Here is a 17,009-nt window from a genome sequence, read left to right as displayed (position 1 = left end):
TCTTGCAGAGGAATTTCAGGACTTACGCGGTGAAAGCGCTGGTCAGAACAATGCTAGCGCAAACGCCTGCCATATAGCCTACAATATCTTTACAGAATCGAAAGTTGAATGGGCAATTAACTCCTTCGAACCCTACAAGTCGCCGGGACTGGATGGAATTCTACCAATAATGCTCCAACAATGCAAAATGGTAATAATTCCATTCATCACGGGGATATTCAGGGCCAGTTTAACACTAAACTACATACCTACAAGCTGGAGAAAAACCAGAGTAGTTTTTATTCCAAAGGCCGGGAAGCGGGATACAACACTTCCTAAAGCCTTTCGACCAATCAGCCTGACATCCATAATGCTGAAAACTATGGAAAAACTTATTGATCTTCACGTCAAAACGATGTACATTAAGACCGCCCCCCTAAGTAAATACCAATTCGCGTATCGTAGCAACGTTTCCACTGTAGACGCATTACACATGCTTACTACAAAAATCGAAAAATCTTTAGAAGGGAAAGAAATTGCACTTACTGCATTTCTAGATATAGAGGGAGCTTTTGATAATGTATCCCACCAGTCAATGCTGAAAGCAATAAATACACATCAAATTGGATCCAAACAATGCTGAGTAGCCGTGAAATAAGTGCAGTACTTGGAAATACAACACTTACCAGAAAAACAACAAAAGGATGCCCGCAAGGTGGAGTCTTATCGCCTCTGCTGTGGTCATTAGTCGTAGACGAACTGCTCAAAAACCTGACCGAACAGGGATTTGAAGTAGTCGGATTTGCCGATGATGTTGTGATTCTCGTGAGGGGAAAATTCGATAGTACAGTAGGCGAAAGAATGCAGTTTGCTCTAAACTACACAATAAAATGGTGTACACAAGGAGGATTGAACATCAACCCTTCTAAAACTACCATAATTCCCTTCACTCGCAGAAAAAGGTATTCTATTACCAGCCTAAAACTGGGTGAAACAGTTTTACAATTTTCAACTGAGACAAAACACTTAGGTGTAGTTTTGGACCACAAATTAAACTGGAACACACACATTGAGTATGTAATTGGTAAAGCCAAAAGTGCTTTTTGGGTGTGTAGCAAAACTATCGGTAGAAAATGGGGTCTGAGGCCAAGTATGATTCATTGGTTATACCTAGCCATTATCAGACCAAGACTAACATATGCCTCACTCGTATGGTGGCCAAAGGTAAAAGAAAGGACCACTCAATTAAAATTAGGCAAACTACAAAGGCTAGCGTGTAATTTAATTACCGGTGCAGTCAAAAGCTCACCATCAAAAGCCTTAGACGCAATCTTGCACCTCTTACCCCTCCATCAGGTAATACAGTTGGAGGCGGAGAAACATGCACTAAAAATAAAACGTCACAAACTAGTTAGTGATGGAGATATAAGTGGCCAGCTGTCAATCCTCAAAAACTTTCAGCTGAGCAAGCTTATAATCAACAACGAAGATTGGATGGAAGCAAAGACAAACTTCGTAAAGCCTTTCAAAATAATAGAAACCGGACGGGATACTTGGGAACAAGGAGGCCCGAGTATCCGCCAGGGCTCTGTCGTTTTCTATACAGAAGGGTCAAAAATGAATAGCTCTACTGGAGCTGGCATCACAGGCCCAGGTATAAATATTTCAATACCAATGGGACAGTGGCCCACAGTATTCCAGGCTGAAATATATGCAATCTACGAATGTACACGTGTCTGCCTGGTTAGAAACTATAGATATGCTAACATATGTATTTTTTCTGACAGCCAAGCAGCGCTTAAAGCACTTAAAACATGTACTTGTAATTCAAAGCTAGTATGGGAGTGTATCCTCTCACTGATGCAACTGACGGAAAAGAATCAAGTAAACCTTTACTGGGTTCCTGGCCATTGCGGAGTGGAAGGAAATGAAAAAGCCGATACTTTAGCGAGGCAGGGTTCATCCACGGACTTTATCGGCCCAGAACCGTTCTGTGGTGTGTCTCCAAGCGCGCTTAAATCCGAACTTCGGGCATGGGAACACAAAACAATAGAGGAAAATTGGAAATCCTCTACAGGACTAAGATAGTCTAAGCGCTTTATACAGCCAGACCGTAAAAAAGCCTATCATTGCTTAATTTGAAGAAAACCGAACTAAGCATAATAATAGGACTATTTACCGGTCACTGTCCGAGCAAACACCATCTCAAAACGATTGGTAGGCTGGACAATGATACTTGCCAACTCTGCGAATTCGAAAGCGAAACCGCAAAACATCTGCTCTGCCAGTGCAGTGCACTAACTCTTCGCAGACTAAGAATCTTCGGTAAAGGAACAATGGAGCCTTTCGAAGTGTGGCCTGCAAATCCCAATCAGGTAATAAACTTCATAAGAAGATCAATGCCGGACTGGGAGAAGAGGTATGAATTGACAATGACAAACACTTCCATCAATAGTGTTATGTCAGCAACTAATACCTAGACAAAAGAAGAAGTATACCACAATAGATCAAAATAATGGTCGCAGTGGTCAAATCTTCCGACAAAAAAAAATCCATAAATTAAAATAAATTGCAGCTTTAAAGCTGCACCAGTACGTGTTGCTAAAAGACAGGTGTCTTACTACTTTTCCTCGAAAGTTCCGCCAACACCCTGACTTATTCTGGTTAACTTTTACGCGTTCATAGTGTTCTAGAAAGTTGTTTATCTTGCTAAAATCAACGTTTTTGTAGAACATTATTATACGCGATTTTCTGCAGTTTCGCAGATTTTGAGCATTTTTGATGAAAAATAGTAAGGTACACCGGGGCAAGTGGGACCTAAAAAATGCATAGTTTGGGTTTATTCCACTGTGTTTTCTATACCTATGATTATTTCAAAATTCTTTCAGCACAGAAACTCTTCAGTGGTATCACTTCGAAGGATTAATTACGAAAAAGGCCTATCAATTTACATGAAATGAATCTGGAGGAGAATTTTCAAAATCATAGCGATAGGTCCCACTTGCCCCATTTACCTGGACAAGTGGGGCCTATATTCAAATTTGATTAAAAAGCATAAAATAATAGTAAATTGTATAAGTTAATATACAGCAATGTTAAAGTACTGTAAGAAGCAATTAAAAACAATATTTGTACGAAGGGTTCATTCAAAAATAGCGCAACAAATTCAGATCACAACGGGCGACTATAATTTATATAAAACACAGATCATGAGCAATAACGCTGAAAAGCATTATTGTAATGAAATGTAGTTGAATATGTCGTTGTATCCAATTCTTGCGAGACGTAATTTAGGATTAACCATTGTTTAATAGCTCGAAAATACGATTATGAACTGTTTGTTCTATCATGCCCAATTCGGTAGAGCTACTCATAAGTGATAGTTATGCTATAATTACCATAACACCTTATTGTTTCAATTCCAGTTGCAGATTTGCTTAATTATATCAAATTTGCCTTTCCAAATTCAATTAACATCGTTTAGGTGTGACCAAAATGTGACCAAACTGTTTGTTGCCTCACAAGCTGTGCATATGTGCTTCTTTTTTGGGGCCCCTTGGTTTAGTCCGTTTCGGTTTTATTTGAAAGCTTTACTGGTATAAATATTATGTAATTGAACTGAAATTGTTCGGTAGTTCATCTAAAAAATGTATTAAGACAGGAAGTTTTGTGCTGAAACACTTTATTTTTAATAGGTCCCACTTGCCCCGGGTACTTTGAAGTGCCGACCTTATTTCGACCCATTTTTTTAATGCCGTTTGTCAAATTAAGCAACTAGTTTTCGGGTGTAATTTGTTAATACACTCATTATGTTTACCTACTGTCAGTAAAACATGTACTTTTACGTAAAGTCTGTGGCCAAAATATCATTTATACAAAACTGCGTCAAACTTACAACGCAAATTGAAAATACCGCTCAAATTTAAAGTCCAATTTTGATGTTTGGAATGCCTGTTATAAATAATCTATAATTTTAATACATGTGTTTGAGTTGTATCTTTCATTTCTAGAAAGGTTCGGTTGGAGAAAATGAGGTTGAAGAGAGTTATGAGCTCCGTTCCCACTTACCCCGTATTCCCACTTGCCCCGGGGTACCTTACTAATTTAAGCTTAAATATTGCCCAAGGTGGCAAATGGTGACAGATCAAACAACTCCTACTCAAAAGTATAACAAAAAGATGTGTTGCTTATTTTATTTTTTGTTTGAGTAAAGTTAGTTGTTAACTCATTCCGTCATTCCGAGAAAATTCGGCCTTCTCTGACCACCTTGCCAGCTTGAGAAATATTTAAGCTCAAAGAAGTACTATTTTTCACCAAAAAACCTCAAAATCTCCGAAACTTCAGAAAATCACGTATAATAATGTTCTACAAAAATGTTGATTTTAGCAAGATAAACAACTTTCTAGAACACTATGAACACGTAAAAGTTTTATTTTATGGGTGGGTCTGAAAGTTTGCTCCGACCTTAATGTTGATGCGTGTGTATTTGGAAATAAACGAGAGAGAGAGAGAGAAGATAGATAGATGGATAGATAGAGAGAGAGAGAGAGAGAGAGAAGTATATTTGTGGCATGTGGACAAGTAAGAGGATAAAAGGAAAGCTTATAGTAAGGGGGTGTTTGCGAGAGTATGATTTTTAAATGCGCAAACATTACTGTTTCAGTAAAATGGTCATAACTTCTACAATTTTCAACCGATTGTTATCATTGACCCCATGATTTCTTTGTTTTTTGTCGGCCTTTAAGACGCACATAAAATGAAATTTTTGAAATGCGTTAATCTTGTCTAAAACCCTTGATAAATTTGAAATTATTCCAAAAAATGCGTTCTTTTTTGTTTTATTGTGAACAAATTCTCAAATATCTACCGTACTATTATTCTTACAGAAAAATGAACTTCAATCAATCGATAGCAAATTTTCTCCTCTTTAATATGGAAAAAAGCGGCTTGAAATTGGTGCACCGCAGCCGGAGGAATTTGTGTTTATGTGCATGTACTTTCTTTCTTTAAGCAAAATTTCAACTTAAATGCATAACTTAAAAACTATCCTACTTTAAATTTTTCTGACCACATTTTCGGATTCAGCGGCCAATTTTACAGGAAAAATCACCTTCTGCTTACTGAGTTCACGCTTTTTGTTTTATTTTGTTAACTAGTGTAATGAAAAACGCCAAAACGAAAAATATCCTAAGAGTTAGAATAAGGCTTTTCCGGCATTTCTATTGAATTCTCCGCCATCATGGAAAATTTTGTGAAAAGCTTGTTACAACTGATTACAATTACAATTTTACAATTACAATTCTACAATTACAATTCTGAGATAGGATAGTTTTGAAAAATCTAATCCAATGAGACTACAGAAGGTATCTTTCAGATGGGACAATAAGCTTGAAAATCAGTTACCTAAGCCATTGCCGAGAAAAATCAGTCCTATAATTACATAACTTTAAAGGTGAGCTCTTTGAAATCAAATTATGAGCGATCAAAACACTACATCCAATGCTGTCCAGAAGTGTCTGGTTTCAAGTGGGATAGACACTCAGATATTTGCTATATTTCCAACACTAAATCGATTGGCTGGAGTTGTTTGGGAGCCTTAAAAAATGCGGTATATTGAGCGAAATAATTGCCTTTCCTTCACAATGATTTCAGTGTTAAAAGAAATTAGCTTTAATCCTTTAAAGCAAGTTCTAGTCATCGGTTCCACCGTGGCCGGCCAATTTTGCTGTCAAAAGTGGTCCGGACTTTCAACGGAATACCCGGTCCGCCGGTCCGGTTCCGGAACGCCTCGTTCCGGCAAAAAATCGGACTTCAAAATTTCGTTCCGATCGGACTTCGGACCAGGTATCGGACCGGACATTCCAGACTTTACTCGGTCCGATGTCGATCACTAGAATGATTTTCGGTAATTGATGAAACTTGGAACTTGGGGCTTTCCTCTTGGTTTTCTTTATTTATTCTGGGTGAATTTATTTATTGTTGCCAATCAATATTGTAGGCCATTTTGAGAAACACTTAATATTATCTTACGATCTAGCTTATTAAATTAATGTTAGGAATTATTACTGCGCAGTAAATGACCAAAGTATTGCTTAAGTTTTATTTTGGGCATTGTGAAGTCAATATTGTTGCAATGTATATTGTAAACTGCCATCATTTGATTAATAGGTCCAAATTTTGCATAGTTCGTTCTATAATTGTTAATTGCAAATATTTGTCGTTGTCTCAAATGTCTTGTTGGCATATAAAAGTTTAATTTTGATAAGATTTCAGTTGAATCGATTTTATGCAAGACGATATTATTAATAAAAGATGCCATTGCAAATTCTCGCCGTTCCTTTAATGTTTGAATATCAATTAGCATGCATCTATCTTTATAAGACGGTAACGGGAATTGAGTCCAACCTATCCTACGCAGTGCATATAATAAAAATTGTTTTTGTACTGACTCTATTCTTTGTTCATGTGTGATTGTAAATGGAGACCATACTATACTGCAATATTCTAATATTGATCTAACATATGCAACGTATAATATTTTAATAGTGTATGGGTCCTGAAAGTTATAGCAAAAACGTTTAATAAAGCCTAACATGTTATTAGCTCTGTTTATAATTGTATTATAATGATCAATGAACGTTAGCTTTGAGTCAAGGATAACCCCTAAATCTCTAACTCTATCACACTTTTTCACATTCTGGTCACCTAAGGAAATTGACACATCAGGTTTGTTACGTTTTCTACTAAAAGAGATTAGATTATATTTTTGGACATTTAGTTGCAGCAAACTTTTGTTACACCATGTGTAGAATAGCAATATCTCATTTTTAAAAGTTTTCATGTCTTCAGCATTTTTTATTTCTATAAAAAGTTTCATGTCATCGGCGTAAATCAATACTTTGATCTTCTTAAGGATGAAGGATAAGTCGTTAACAAACAAAATAAAGAGTAGAGGTCCTAAATGAGAGCCTTGAGGGACACCTGACCTGAGGGTTTGATTGTTTTCCTCTGAACCTTACAATTAGTTCTCGGTTGTTCAAATATGATTCAAGCCACTTGAGGAGTTTGGGTTGGATTCCCGTCTTTTGCAATTTATAAAGAAGCAAAGGTATGTCGACGCGATCAAATGCTTTACTAAAATCAGTGTACCAGGCTTCAACGTGGTTACCGTTATCCATTGCATCTAGAGAATAGCTAATGAATTCGAGTAGATTTGTAGTAGCCGAGCGGCCTTTATAAAAACCATGCTGCGCAGGTGTTATTCTATTTTTAATTTGGTCAAACATTTTAACATTTACTATTGCCTCAAAAAGTTTCGGGATGCAAGATATAAGTGCTATACCACGATAGTTGCGGATATCCGCTTTTTTACCAGTCTTGAAAATAGGCACCAGAAAATTTTTTTTCCATACTAGTGGAAAAACTCCGGATTCCAATGACATATTAAAAAGCCAATATAATGGAGCAGTTAGTTCTGTAGCTAAAGTTTTCAAAAAAACTGGAGGAATTCCATCGGGTCTGGATCCTTTCGCTATATCTAAATGATTTAATGCATTTGAGATATCGTTCACATTGATTTGATTAACGCTGATGTCATTAAGAAATTCAGGAAAGTAATCAAAGTATTCAAGATCACGTTCTGCCTCTGGGTACGTTGTGTAAACTTCTTGAAAAAAGTTAGCGAATAAGTTGCATATACCTGTTGAATCGGTCAAAAAATTCCTCATACTCACAATCAAACGGCCTCTCATTACCATGTAGAAATACAGAATATTCGATTGCCGTGTGGAATGTTTCATTTCTCCATAGAGGCGCAAGTGATTCGCATACACAGAAATCTTCGCTAGTGTTTGTCAACAGAAAGTCTAGGTAACAATTTTGTTTGTTTTTGACGTGATTGATTTGATTAAACCCTAAACTTGCGATTTTGTCAAATATGAAATGTAGTGTTTCGTTTTCTCCAACTACTGGTAGCAAAATGCTATCGTTTTCCATGTCCGGAATAAAGTCAGCATTGCGTTGATTAAAATCACCAAACATATGCACTTTCACTACAGGCGGTAAACAAGCTATAATTTCTTCTGCAATGGAGAAAAACTTATCATAAATATCTTTAACTTACACAAATCTATTATTTATTACACCAATGCTTAGTAAACGAGTACAGCTACAGTAATGCGCAGTGTTATTTCTCTTTGCTGCCTTTGCTGAACAAGTCACTGAAAACAAACAAATTGAAACGGACTAGTTTGCCTCCTTTGCCCGGGCAGAAATTGAAATCCTCCAGTTTGTTCAACGTAGGTGATGGAATGACGGACCATGTAAAAAAAGGACGTACATTCATTTTTCAAATTATGGAATTCCATCATCTACGTAGCACAGTCGATTATTGTCGCTTATTGCTCTGATATATAACAAGAGGTAAGCCGGCGAACAGTATTATTTGAACGCTCGCTGAGCTACTGTAAATATCTCATCGCCGTGTCTGGACGCGGTAAGGGAGGAAAACTCAGGGGCAAGGCAAAGTCACGCTCGATTCGTGTAGGTCTCCGGTTTCCGGTCGGTCGTATTCAACGGCTGCTGAGCAAAGGAAACTATTGAAGCTGGAGCTAGCTGCGTGACTCACGGCCGCCACTAACGGCTGCATCGATGATATTTTAGATCGCATAGCTGCTGAGGCTTTCCGGTTGACAACGTTGCAACAAGCCGTGCCTGGTTTGCGGTTATCGGTACTCCAATTTACCGAAAAGAAAATTACGCTAAGTGCGTTGGGGCAAGGTTATTGCAAGTTGGAGCTATGATAATCAAACAATCGGTCCTTTTGAGGGCCATACAACGATTGAAGAGTTTATTATAGTTTCTTGCCCAGTTAATACCATAATAACACAGGTAACGATGGGAAAGTTGAATTTTTTGCCCTTGCGGACAACCAACAAATGGCGGGAATAAGTTTTCTGGTCACGGGCGGCATTTTCTGCCGCTGCCAAAACATCAGCAGCTTTTAAATGCTTTATTATCAGTGTTCTTCTTTGGTAAACCGTAGAAAAGTTTTGCGTAAAATTTTCAGCTTTTTGAAAACTCATCTATTCGTCCTTCGTTTGTTGTCTTTCAACAATCTGTTTCCCTTTTACAACTTTCGTGCTTCGTTTTTCTTTTTCGCTTTTTGGTTTCTCGTCTTTAGTAATTTTTTTTTTTAGTTTGTGGTCGTTCGTATTTTGTCTCTCAATATTCGCCCACTGTTTTCCATTCTACAGCTTTCGTATTTTAGCTTTTGTCTGTTGTTTTTTACTCCACATTTTTGACTTTGGTTTCTCGTTTTTAGTTTTTCGTATTTCTGCTTTCGTCGTTCTTATTTTTGCATTCTGGTAATTTGTGTTCTCTTATCTAAACTTTTGATTTTTACAATTTCGTTTTTATGTTTGTATGTTTATGTTTGAAACGAAGTAAGAATACTTATTTTTCCTATTACAGACGTCGCCTATTGTGGCCCATTCTGTAATTAGGGTTGGGCTATTAGGGTTTATTATTGATACAGACCTATTCCACAGTATCGATTACTAATTACCCCGTATCATTGTCAACCGGAACAAAAGATTAGTTGCATGTATTAAAGTAATGGTTACCGTCGGTATCTCACTTATTTGCAGTCATGATTTCAACGGTACTCTCGACACTCTTACTTTTACCGTTCAATTCCTCGCTAATCGAACCACCGTCCGCGGATCCATTTTTCTCGTCAACCGTGGCCCAGGTTCTAATCGGCAACTTTCAGTTCGACCATGTATCGACGATGATCAGCTCGGCATCCGAACGTCGATCATCGCTCGGAATAGTCAACGATGTTCTTGCATTGCTGGGCGGTCAATTGGAAATACGGCTTGATCGGTTCAGCGAATCCAATCGCCTCAACTATGCCCTGTTCTTCGATGGGTATTTTTCGTTTCGCAAGGTCCTACAGGATCTGGGCATAGCCGACGATCTTATTACCGGTCGGTGTCTGCTGGTCTACTGTGGAGAAGCCGGTCTAGATGATGAACTACAGCGACGCATCTTCGACGATCTCTGGAGAAGTCGTAGCGTGGATGTGAACTTGATGTGGAACAATGATAGCCGAGTGGAGATTTGGACGTATTTTCCTTATGCGAAGCCTTACTGCGGATCTGTCAAACCGGTACTGTTGCGGAGTTTCACCCCCGGTAGCACGGAATCACATCTAGATCTGTTCCCAGCCAAAACCAGCAGCTTTAAGGGATGTCCGTTGAAAGTTGGTGCCTTTCAAAGCAATCCGTTCATGATTTTCGAAGACGATGACGATGCTTCGAGTGGGATCAGTGGTATCGAAGGGGACTTGCTTAAATTGCTAGCTGAGAAGCTTGACTTCACTATCAGCATCGTGGTTCCACCGAACAATACCATGTGGGGACAAGTGGATGGTGAAAACAGTACCGGAATCATACAGTTGATCCTGGACGAGGAAGTTGATTTGGGATTGTCCAGCCTAGGGCTCGCCCAAGAACGGATTGCGATCCTTAAACCGGGCGTGGCTCACCACGTCACTAGAACCGTATTTGTCGTTCCGGCTGGACGGGAGTTCACCTCTTTCGAGAAACTCTTTGGCCCTCTGGCCACGGATAGCTGGATCCTCATCGGAGCATTTACGCTGGTCGGTTTGGCCGTTATCGGGATAGTGGGAGTGTTTTCCGGAGAAATTCAAAACTTCGTGTACGGCCGTGGAGTGTCAACTCCGTATCTAAATTTATTCGGCACCTTTTTCGGGTACAGTATCACCAGATTACCCGGAAGAAATTTTGCCAGAACTATTCTCTTCCTGTATATATGGTTCACTATGGTACTACGTTCCGTCTATCAAGGATCACTGTTCAAGTGTCTGCAAAACAGTCACCGTTACGCACCAATGAGCACACTTGCCGAAATTGAACGGTCAAGCGGACTTATCTACACAATACCGTTCTACCGAGACCACTATCTTATCCACGTGCCAAGTGTGATGCCCAGAGTACGCCTGCTGCCGCTCGTTCCGGACACCATACTGTCCGGTATTGGTTGGTTGCTTGATCAACCCGGATCGCCGGATGTGCTGCTCAGCCCGCAGGATTACGTCGCCCGGCATAACAAGCTGCGCGGCAACCGAGGTTCGGCGTTCGCTCAAATCGCCCGTGAATCGCTCGGAACGTGCACCGCCGTAATCTACTATCCGAAACGTTCGATCCTGACGCCTGCCTTCGATCGGCAAATTATGCGCATTCAGTCGGTCGGTTTGGACAAATTCTGGCTCAACCGCTATGGGGATTATCAGTTTTTCCGCCAGGAGACGAACAATCGCATCCCGGAGGCCCTCACCGGTGAACATCTGCTGGGAGCGTACGAAGTTTACGGCACGATGCTGTTGGGAAGTTCGCTGGTTTGGGCGTTGGAAATGCTCTCACTTAAAGTACGTTGGTTACGAAAGGTTTTCGAGGGGCAAATTTTTCACGGTATTTTATAAGTCAACGAAGGAATTTCTGTCATTTAGTTTGGTATTTGAATGTAGAATAAAATTGCGAATGCTGTAGTTTATCACAATTGTTACTTACTGAACTATAAGGAAGGCACAAGAAATTATTCTGCTTATTTCAAATTATAACGCGTCGCGAAAAATCAAAGTGTTGTCACGCAACGGTTGACATTCAATGCGGAAGTCACGCGGCAATGTTTGTTTTACCATAGATGAATGTCAGATGATGCACTTTACGGTCTCGTGTGGTCTTTTGATATTAAAATCGACACGTTGCACAGTGCGTTGAGCCATAGACAAAAATCATTTTTCACTTTTTTTTAATCAGGTATACTAAGTATTTAGAATTGTTTATAGATGCCTTCTGCTGTATAAATAAGTATTAGTTTGCTTGGGAAAGCGCCACAACTACTATTACAAGCGTTCAAACTGTCAAGTTACAGAATGGATTTTACTTACAAATTTAGTTTCATTTTTGAAGGTTATTCATCACGCTCGTAAAAGTTTCATAGTTTGTGTAATCACAATCTTTAAAATGGAGAATAACAGTCAAGGTGAGTAGGAAAAATTTTGGTTATAGAAGGAATTCATATTGCCATCACTCCTAAAAAATCGTCCCATAGAACGACATATATATTGTCCTTCAAAAAAACAGAACTCCAACTTTGATTACTGTTTTAAAAAATGTTCCACCGACTTCCAAGCTAAAATATACACAGAATAATTGTTCAAAGTGTTCTCTACAAGATCGAACAAATTTTAGCTGCAACTACCTGCAACTCTGCAAGATATTTCAATATTTGTAGATCTACGTCAAGCACTGTTAAACCGTCAGATTTCCGGTGATTCTACTATATTATGTTATCGCTGTTAAAAGAAACCACTGTTTATGAAGCTTTGTGCTATTACTGTTCAAAATTCAACTCGAAGCTATTTTATTTCATATAGCGAGTAAAGGGCTGCACTGTTCAGTTTTGTTGACGTTTTGTTTTGAAAAGCAGAAGGTTGCTAGAGTCGAAAGATGTCCGGAGCTGCTCAAGCGGCCCGCGATTTTTGGACATTCAGGTTTATAAGTCTATAAACTATATCCGAGCACAACAATTCATTAAATTCTTAGGCCACTCGACTCAAACTGTACAATAACCTTGAAAAATACCCAATTAGCCGCAAATTTAACTTATAGAACAGAGAGCCATTTAATGAAACATAGCCTCGCAAGTCATTATATATGACATTAAACTTTAAATTGAAGGTGGGATACAAGCCCCTACTGGGTGTCCTATTATAGACAATAAAGTGTTCATAATTTTGATTCTACAATCAGAAAATCAATGAATGCAAAATTACCTTCGAACAAACGAGCTAATTGCGTGTCCTAACCGAACAAAGCAAGCCGACCGCATTCAACTTTCGCACCCCCACCGGTCTCCAAAGTCAAAGCCTACTAATTAGACGTTCGGCATATAAAACCAACCGCAGAAAATTAATTGATGACAGATTGACATTCATCATGCGTATCGCGCAAGCATTGCATCGGAAAGCTTGGGGTTCGATCAACATTCCGAATTATATGGCAGCGATGCAATCGTTGGTCGTGAACATGGTTGCCATTCTACTGAAAGCATTTCAGAATCCTTTCGAGCCAACCGTGTTTCAGCAGAGAGCCGCATCTCAGGGTGCAGCAGAACAATTACAAGCAGATCTTATCAACGACGTGATCGGGCAACTGAACGGGCTCATAGCCGTACAGTTGGGTGTTTCAACAGAGCAAACTTTGCGCAGACCTTGGAGCAGGAATGTCTTTGTCGTGGACAAGCACGAAACTTTTTCGGAGTTACTCGAGGAGCTCTCGGAGGAAAAGTACGATACGGCTGGAAGGTTCTTGGTAGTGCAGAGTGGTCTGCTGACTGAAACTGATGCTCGATTGGTGTTTGAGGATCTGTGGAAAGTACGTATCGTCAATGTCGTATTGGTTGGAAACACCAGTAACGGAACTCAGCTGTGGTCATACGTTCCATACCGGAAGGGAAGCTGTGGTTTGGTTAACCTAGCTAACGTTAAATCATCGGATACCGTAGACGTACTGTTCCCGGACAAAACTAAATCCTTCCATGGATGCGGGTTCAATGTAGGATCATTTGAAACGTGGCCTTTTACCATCATGCAGTACTCCGATTCTAACTCGACAGAAATGAGTGGTTTCGAGGGTGATCTGCTGGAGGTACTGAGCAAGAAATTGAACTTCGAAGCTACGATCGTGGAACCGGAGAACGGTGAACAATGGGGTTATGCACTGAAGGAAAACAGTACCGGTTTGGTGGGAATGATTCAACGGGAGGAAGTAGACTTCGGAATCTCCTGCTTGGGGATATCTCTGGCCAGAAACGAAATCCTGAGAGCGGGCATTGCTCACTATACGACAGCTTTGGTTCTAGCCGTTCCCAAGGGACGTCCCTATACGGCATTTGAGAAACTGTTTCTACCGTTCAAAGCAAGTGTATGGTTGTTCATGGCTGTTTTCCTCATAGGGGCCATCACTGTGATTATGGTAGTTGAACATAAAAACGATAGCGTGCAGGCTTTTGTCTATGGCAAAAATGTACGCTTTCCCTTTATGAATTTACTTCAAGTTTTCTTCGGGATTTCGATTCCCGTTACTCCTTCAAGAAACTTTGCACGAACGCTCTTGTTTATGTGGATGATCCTTTCTCTAGTGTTACGAACCTGCTATCAGGGAGCAATGTATCGGTACCTGCAGAAGAAGTCAACCTTGCCCCCGTCGCAGACATTGGCAGAAATTGACCAAACCGGCGCTTTGTACTACGTAGTGGAATCGGCTGAACGCTATTACGAAGCAGTTCCGCACCGCTATAAAAGGTATTACACCAAGTAATCGACCTTCGGTCGCCATACAAACAACTGTTTTTCCATTCCAGGGTTCGACATCTACCACAGGAGCACAACAACATCATCCGTCGCTTGGAGTGGATGATCAACCACCCGCAGTCTCGGGACGTAGTGATGGGTGCCTTGGACCATATGGCCTACCACAACCGGCTGTACCGAAGGCGGGGTGGCTTCCAGCCCATCTGTCCCGAGTTCATTTCTACCTACACGGTCGCCATCTACTATCCGAAACGATCCATACTGACAGAACAGTTTGATGCTCAAATTCAGCACATTCAAGCCGCCGGACTGATGAACTTCTGGATTAGCCAATACGGAGATTACGACTTTTTCCGGCGACCGAGAGAAACCTCTCAGCCGAAGCGGCTCAACAATGAGCATCTTCTGGTCGCCTATGAAATGGGCGGGGTAATGTTGACCGCTAGTGGAGTTGTGTTCGGGTTGGAACTAGCTTCCAGAAGGTTTAGAATTCTGAAACTAGTGCTGGATAGCTTTAATAATGTGAACAATCGAAAACAATCTTCATCAATCAATCAAAAATAATCAGCCTGGAATGCCCAAACTGGAAGATTAATTTGATTTAACATTTCCTTTAATCCAGATCAATCTTTGAATTATGTACGAAAGAAGTTTTGCTCCCCGTACTCGCGCTTCTTCCTATGTTAGAGTCTCTAATCTCCCTGTTCCTCTCTATGTGCCGACGCAGTGAGAAATTTGTGGCCTTGTTCGGCCTTCACAGCGAATTCATATCTTTTACCGAACCGAACAGTTCTGTTTTAAGATCCCCTTATTCAGTCTCCTGGCGTGTTATGCCGTTATACCATCAACGGTGCGTGTGTGTGTGTGTTTTTTATCGTGAGGAAAAGCTCAATGTCTGGCACACTGATGATGCACCACATAACGTGGGACGGTGTGGGACTCTAACCCACTAAAAACCTCACTGCTCCTGGCCCCAAATCGTCCCAAAGCAGGAGTGCCCTCCAACAGCACGCGCACGGCCTCCGTCGCGGGTTTCTCCACCTGTCGAGACGTGACCTATCCGTCACGGGTTTCGTGAGTCCGTCTAGGGTTTTAACGCGCCCAGAATCGTGTTGCTTTTGATCTGTGTGTCATATGCGGCCTAGAGACGTCCATTCAATGGGCCACATTGTCCTCTATACGCTCATCAGCACTCCATCGAAGATAGCGTTGTCGACTTGCTGATCTGCCCTCCATTTTCGCTGCAGCTCGGCCAGAATTCTTGAATGCCCTCATCTAGACACATTTTCCCAACAATGTTGTCTACGTTAAGTGTAGGCATCTCCATGCGCATCGCTTCAAACCTGGGGCATACAAAGATCGACTGCTCCGCTGTTTCTTCCACGCCATCGCACTCCGGACAGAGGAGTGACCTTGCGTGACCGAATCGATGTCGTTACTGTCTGAAGCAACCATGTCCCGAAAGAAATGGCGTCAGATAGAAATTCCCTTCTCCGTACTTTCTATTTACCTAAACTGAGAGAACCGGTATTAGGGTTTGCGTCCATCTGTCGTTAGTCGTAGCATCACACTCCTTCTGCCACTTGACTAATAACTCTGCTCGCTTGACGTTTCTCATTCCTGTGATGTCGCATTCACTGTCCTCCGCCAAGATGATATCAATGGGAATCATCCCGGCTATAACGCAGACCCAGGCTGGACCGCCGTACCGTCGACAACGATCGACAACGATACACTAGCTAAAACACGTCATTTGCTGCCGCTTGGACCAGAGTTGTTTGACATAATTCTGGCCAGCGCGTTAATTGGCTTCGCCGTCTACTCGGATTTCGTCGTTGTTTTACTGCGTTTTTTGTCAATTTTTGGGTCAAATTTACGGTTCATTTTTAGGTCAATTTTTTGGTTCGTTTTTGGTTAATATTTTGGTCCATTTTCTGGCTAAATCTTCTTGGGCAGCAACAAAACAGCTTGGATGTTCGGAAAGACATTTCTCTGAGCAGTGGTGACACCGTACAGCAATTTGTTCAACTCGTCGTTGTTGCGGATGGTCAGCTGCAAGTGACGTTAATTCTGATCGTTTCGTTGTCGCGAGCAGCATATTTTCTGCCAATTCCAGAACTTCCGCAGCCAAATATTCCATCACGGCAGCGAGACGAGTGCTCCTGCTCCAACACACGCTCAGAATATTTTCCTTTCTTCAGCAGCCGATGAATACGACCGACTGGGAACTGCAGACGTGCACGACTGCGGCAACGCACGTGTTGCCGTTGGTGACCCGATCAGGAGGACATAACAAGATAACATCAAATTTATAACACATTCTGATATTTATAACACATTGTGTTACAAATCGAAAATAAACTGATCAGGAAGTGAAAACAAAAGTTTCAAGTTTGTAACAGATTCTGATAGTTATAACTCATTGAGTTATATAGGAGAATTAGGGCTTTGACCACTACTAAAAATGTTACATATCATCACTGGTGTACCCGGGACACACAATGGTGAACGTGCCATACCCAAGTAACAATTTCAGTCTGATCAAACGCTTTTATAGCTGATTTTATTCAACCTGTGGCTGATCTATGGTTTAGGTTTAGAAATGAAAACCTTTTCTCAGCTCTTAAAC

General features: G+C 40.7%; 2 protein-coding genes across 2 annotated transcripts; both read left to right on the top strand.

Moving 5' to 3' along the window:
* Nucleotides 1–615: 615 nt before the first annotated feature.
* LOC128746453 (uncharacterized) lies at nt 616–11,485 on the top strand. Its single transcript, XM_053843501.1, has 2 exons — nt 616–823; nt 9,627–11,485. The coding sequence occupies exons 1-2, from the start codon at nt 616–618 to the stop codon at nt 11,483–11,485; spliced, it is 2,067 nt and encodes a 688-aa protein (XP_053699476.1).
* Nucleotides 11,486–13,004: 1,519 nt separating this feature from the next.
* LOC128746452 (uncharacterized) lies at nt 13,005–14,944 on the top strand. Its single transcript, XM_053843500.1, has 2 exons — nt 13,005–14,371; nt 14,431–14,944. Exons 1-2 carry the CDS (start codon nt 13,005–13,007, stop codon nt 14,942–14,944), a joined length of 1,881 nt encoding a protein of 626 aa, XP_053699475.1.
* Nucleotides 14,945–17,009: the final 2,065 nt, after the last annotated feature.

The sequence above is a fragment of the Sabethes cyaneus genome, chromosome 1 (genome assembly GCF_943734655.1).
Source record: "Sabethes cyaneus chromosome 1, idSabCyanKW18_F2, whole genome shotgun sequence".
Lineage (NCBI taxonomy): Eukaryota > Metazoa > Arthropoda > Insecta > Diptera > Culicidae > Sabethes > Sabethes cyaneus.
This window is presented reverse-complemented; position numbering and strand designations above follow the sequence as displayed.

Excerpts from the sequence above, each read along its gene's own strand:
- LOC128746452 (XM_053843500.1), top strand. The coding sequence starts at position 13,005 with ATGCGTATCGCGCAAGCATTGCATCGGAAAGCTTGGGGTTCGATCAAC. Across the intron at positions 14,372-14,430 it reads GTTCCGCACCGCTATAAAAG|GGTTCGACATCTACCACAGG; the intron begins GTATTACACCAA and ends TTTCCATTCCAG.
- LOC128746453 (XM_053843501.1), top strand. The coding sequence starts at position 616 with ATGCTGAGTAGCCGTGAAATAAGTGCAGTACTTGGAAATACAACACTT. Across the intron at positions 824-9,626 it reads CGTGAGGGGAAAATTCGATA|TCATGATTTCAACGGTACTC; the intron begins GTACAGTAGGCG and ends ACTTATTTGCAG.